Here is a 5,102-nt window from a genome sequence, read left to right as displayed (position 1 = left end):
CTGTAGCATCTCTCGGAGATCCCTGTTCGCTTGGCTTATAAGCCGTACTTTTTCAACAAACGAACAGTATTTTTCTCTCACAACAAATCAGCCAACAGTGCTTTCAGGCCATAGCTTATCAGCCAAGCGAACAGGGCAAAGACCGTTGATGATTCCTCCTGTCTACCATGTGTACAATAATCACTCAAATATGACGAAATTTTGATGGTTTGCCACTGAATTTGCTCGCTGAAATATGATGCTACAGCTAGCATACTAAAGTCTATCCCAACCACAGAAGCCGTACGTCGATTTCTCGTGTCATTGTTTGCTTCAGAAAGAGCTAGCCTCTCACCTGATCAGCGCTGGAACTCATCAAAACAAGACGGGAGACGGGTGGTGCCCGCCCTGGCCCTGCTGCTACCCACGATGCCCTAGTTGCCCACTCGCGGAGAATAGCCGACGTCTGCGCACAAACGGGTTCCAGCATGGATGGGTACAGCCTTCTTACTCTCCCAGGATTTTGAGCTCCAAATGACCGAGATGCCCCTACCACGGGCATATAAATAGAGCAGTCCCCCAGCACATTTTCTTCAGCTCAAGGCCTTGTCTTGCCCCTTGAGTTCTCTAGCACCTTACTTGCTACTGATCTGCAGCTGATCGATCGATCGCCAAGCTTGCAAGCTTGTTATATTACCCTAGCTAGCTAGTGACTATACCAGCAGTATACCACCATGGGCTGCTACGGTGATTTCTTCGAGAAGGCCAAGCCTTACATCGCCATGACCTCCCTGCAGTTCGGCTACGCCGGCATGAACGTCATCACCAAGGTGTCCCTCAACCACGGCATGAGCCACTACGTGCTCGTCGTCTACCGCCACGCATTCGCCACCATCTCTATTGCACCATTTGCTCTCATCCTTGAGAGGTACGTACGTCGTAGCTATCTATGGTTAATGTTAATCACCACCACGCATGCATACTAAAATTCTCTTGATTGGAAATGTGGCATGCAGGAAGGTGAGGCCCAAGATGACGTGGTCGGTCTTCCTCCAGATCTTCGTACTGGCACTGCTCGGGTTAGTGCACACAAAGAAACTTTGTGCCTCGTGTCATCTTGTGTATCGAACTTAATTTCTTTAATTAAAGGGGGGCGGGTGTGTGTGTGTGTGTGTGGTGGTGGGGGGGGGGGGGGGGGGGGGTGATATAGATAGGCGGATGGAGGCTCCAATCTCCATTTGCAGAGATTCTATTGTTTTCCCAACAAAAGGTGTTCTAGCACTGTACTGTCTGAAGAAGCACTAATCCCAGGCTTTTCTGAAGCACTAATAGAATTCACGAAATAATTGTCGGACAGATTTTCTAGAGCACTAATAGCAATAATTACGTAATTAACATGCTTGTTCATGTTGTTAATTACATTACAGGCCTGTGATAGACCAGAACTTCTACTATGCCGGTCTCAAGTTCACCGGGCCGACCTTCGCGTGCGCCATGAGCAACATCCTTCCTGCCATGACCTTCGTGATGGCCGTGATTTTCAGGTATGGTATTGGTACATCACCTGATCGATCGATCCATCGAGCGATGGATGCAAAACAGAGTATGTAGCTGCTTAATTATTGGGGAGCACACCTCTAACAACGTTCCGTGTGCACTGCAGGATGGAGAAGGTGGACCTGAAGAAGGTGAGGTGCCAGGCGAAGGTGGCCGGGACGCTGGTGACCGTGGCCGGCGCGATGATGATGACGCTGTACAAGGGCCCGCTGATGAAGATGGCGTGGACCAGCGGCCACGGCCACGGCGCCGAGGTGCCCGTCGCCGCCGCCGCCATCGACCCCAGCGGCAGGGAGTGGTTCCTGGGCTCGCTCTTCGTCATCATCGCCACCCTCGCCTGGGCCTCGCTCTTCATCCTCCAGGCGCACACCCTGAAGCAGTACGCGGCGCCGCTCTCCCTCACCACTCTCATCTGCTTCGTCGGCACCCTGCAGGCCATCGTCGTCACCTTCGCCATGGAGCACCGCCCCTCCGCCTGGACCATCGGCTTCGACATGAACCTCCTCGCCGCCGCATACGCCGTAAGTCGATCGTCTCCGATCCATCGGCCGCCCTGTATATAATTGTGGTGCCAGATCGATGAAGTGCTTGTGTACTAATGTCGTCGTTGCATGCATGTGTTTCGTTCAGGGCATTGTGACGTCGAGCATAGCGTACTACGTGCAAGGCCTGGTGATCCAGAAGACCGGGCCGGTGTTCGCGTCGGCGTTCAGCCCCCTGATGATGATCATCGTGGCCGTCATGGGCTCCTTCATCCTCGCCGAGAAGATATTCCTCGGCGGCGTCCTCGGCGCCGTCCTGATCGTCATCGGGCTCTACTCGGTGCTCTGGGGCAAGCATAAGGAGACCCAGGAGAAGGAGGAGGAAGAGGCCATGGAGCTGCCCGTGGCATCCAAAACCAACGGAGGAATGATCTACGACGACGCCGTCTTCATCAAGGAGATCGCCGCCGCTGGTGTTGGAGATGACTCGGAGTGCAGGAAGGCCAATGGGGTGGTGAAGTCATCCTCCCATGGACACGGAGCTGCTGGTGCAGTTTGATGGCTAGCGCTAAGCTGATGAGCGCATAGCTACCAGCTGGATGGAAGATGGAAGCGGCGGTGTCCAAGTGCTAACTGTCTTGTCATGTGTGTCCCCTGAAACGATTTGTGTCTACTGACGTAGCATGCATTAGCTAGGGTCGGATGATTGAGAGAGGCTGCAGCTGCGTTGCAGAGTGGAAGGACTGGAATAATTTTGTTCTGTGCCCCTTTTTTGCTACCTTTTTGTAATATGATGTATCTACTAGTATATTTAACTTGTATTTTCTTATGCTTTAGTTTCTGTGGAGAAAGAGTGATGTTCCGGGACTTATGGCAAGGACATATGTATCATAATATATAGCAGCGTTTCCCTCGCAACATACCACCCTCTTTTCTAAACTATAGCTCATTTTGGCTTTTCTAGATATATACAATAGGTCTAAAATATATAATAAAAGTTATGTATATAGAAAAGCTAGAACGACCTAAAAATTAGAAAGGGGGGAGTACTATATGTAGTGCTTTTCTTACCGAATGAAAAGGCAACGCCCTTGCCAGTACTTGCTCAAAATTCAAATATACTCAACTTGTGGTAGCTAAAATAATGATCAAGGATCTACATGCTGCGAACACAAGGTTGACAAGTACCCTTGTGTGTTCGTTTTGTGATGAGTGATTGTCAATGTGATCCACGAAGTAGGTTGAGTGGTGACTAACCCTACCATGGCGAAAGCTATGTGTGCAACATGTCTTTTGGCTTATGTTGTGCAGGTGTGGAGCTCGGATGCGGTGGTCGACGGCGAGGTGAAGGTCAAGGAGGACGTGCCGTGCCGACAGACCGGGAGTGGTGAAGGACGGACGTGAGGCTTGGACCGAGGGACCCAGAGGCCGGGTGACTAGCCGCGGTGGCTGACACTTGGACATCGACAAGTGCAAGAAGACATGGAGTGACGGTGTTGACCGGGTCAAGACGGCGGACGCGCGAGTCGAGTGAGGCTCAGGAGGACTTGGCGGGCCGGCCGGTCGAGGACGGCGGTGACACGCGTCGGATGGCGGGGGACGCGTATGGAGTACGCTACCCGCGGACGGTTTACGGGTTTGGGCCTCAAAACCCGGGCGGAGGTTCCGAGGAGGGACGGACGGCACGTGGCGGCATCGGGAAGTTCGCGTCGAGGCGAAGCTACCGGTGAGTAGGTGCGGTGGCCGTCGGATCAAGATTACACCGGGTTGAACAACAACGCCCTTGGGCTTAGCGGTTCAACTCATTTGTATCCAGGGGCAAAACTGGGAATGTGTAATAGCCCTGTTAAATAGGATGAGGGAGCCCCCATCTCCCTTACCTCTCACCCATTTTCTTTTTCTCCTTTTAGACTTAGGGTTTCTTGCTCTTGATAGAGGTCCAAGAGCTGAGAAATTCGTGGGTGGTTTTTGCTTGATTTTTGGTGTGGGAATGGAGGCCCAAATCCTCCTCGTGCCCTCTGGGATTCGTCATCTTTTTCTGTGAATTTTTGGTGTTATCGTTCGTCTGTGTTCTCCTTTTCGTTCATGGCCGTGATCCAAGTTTCCCAGAGATTGGGTAGAAATTGGGTGATGATCTTTTGAAGTAATCTCATCTATCTCGTTGTGATTGTCTGTGCCAAATTTGGGAACGAGTCATGAAGTGTTTGTCGAGATTTCATCGATTTTTCTCTCGCTCGTCTTCCGGTTCGAGCAGTCTCTGTGTGTTCGTCTGAAGAGGGCTTGTGTGGGAACCAACCAGCAGCAGGGGTGCTCCAGCGCAGTGTACACCAGGTTCCAGTGCAGCTGCAGTTCATCCAAGGGAGCTTGGTGCTCCAATCTGCTCGTCCCTGCTGTGTGTGGCTGTCCTCCGGCACCAAGCGTCGTCGTCTTCCGTCGTTTTATCTGTCTTCCTGTTTTATTGCTAGCAGTGGTGTGCAGTTCCACCATCTGTCTCTCTCCTTGTGATTAGTCACCACCAACGGACCAGCAGGAGGCCAGTTTCGCTGGGAGCACTCGCCAGGTATCTAATGCCATCAATCTCTCTCTGTTTGTTCAGCCACAGTTCCATGTCCAGTTCTCTGATTCAGTAGTAGTAGTCAGTTCCAGCGACAGTTACAGGAGCAAGGTTCAGTTCGTGTTTCTTTTTTGTTGTCTAAACTTTGAGTTGTCACTATCAAGCTACAGTAAATTAATGATCACATAATTCTTTAGCTTTGTTAAGATCATGTGAAAATGAATTTGTGGTCCTTAACAAGTGAAGTTCCTTTCTACAGTCATATCTCTGTCATGTGCCGTGAGCTCAGTTTGATTTTTGGTCTGGGACTCCAGTGAGCATATGCTCGGTCCTTATCCAGTCGAGAGGATCCAGTGCTGCTTGTTTGAGCTGTTGATTAATCTCAGAAATTTACAACCCGTTTCAGTAGTGTTTAGAGAATGTTTCAGTAAGCTACAGAATCTATTTCGTTGGTTCGTTCTCATTGTTTCAGCTTCAGTACAGTGCACGAGCAGACCCGTGCCTGTTCTAGTTTCTTCCGCGGTTTGGTC

At 50.9% G+C, this 5,102-nt stretch overlaps 1 protein-coding gene across 1 annotated transcript; it reads left to right on the top strand.

Moving 5' to 3' along the window:
• Nucleotides 1-589: 589 nt before the first annotated feature.
• LOC136459243 (WAT1-related protein At5g07050-like) lies at nt 590-2,938 on the top strand. The gene is made up of 5 exons (XM_066459120.1): nt 590-907; nt 996-1,058; nt 1,407-1,523; nt 1,643-2,057; nt 2,167-2,938. Exons 1-5 carry the CDS (start codon nt 714-716, stop codon nt 2,575-2,577), a joined length of 1,200 nt encoding a protein of 399 aa, XP_066315217.1. The 5' UTR covers nt 590-713; the 3' UTR covers nt 2,578-2,938.
• Nucleotides 2,939-5,102: the final 2,164 nt, after the last annotated feature.

The sequence above is a fragment of the Miscanthus floridulus genome, chromosome 6, assembly GCF_019320115.1.
Source record: "Miscanthus floridulus cultivar M001 chromosome 6, ASM1932011v1, whole genome shotgun sequence".
NCBI lineage: Eukaryota > Viridiplantae > Streptophyta > Magnoliopsida > Poales > Poaceae > Miscanthus > Miscanthus floridulus.
Note: the sequence above shows the minus strand (reverse complement) of the source record. Positions and strands in the feature narration are given on the sequence as shown.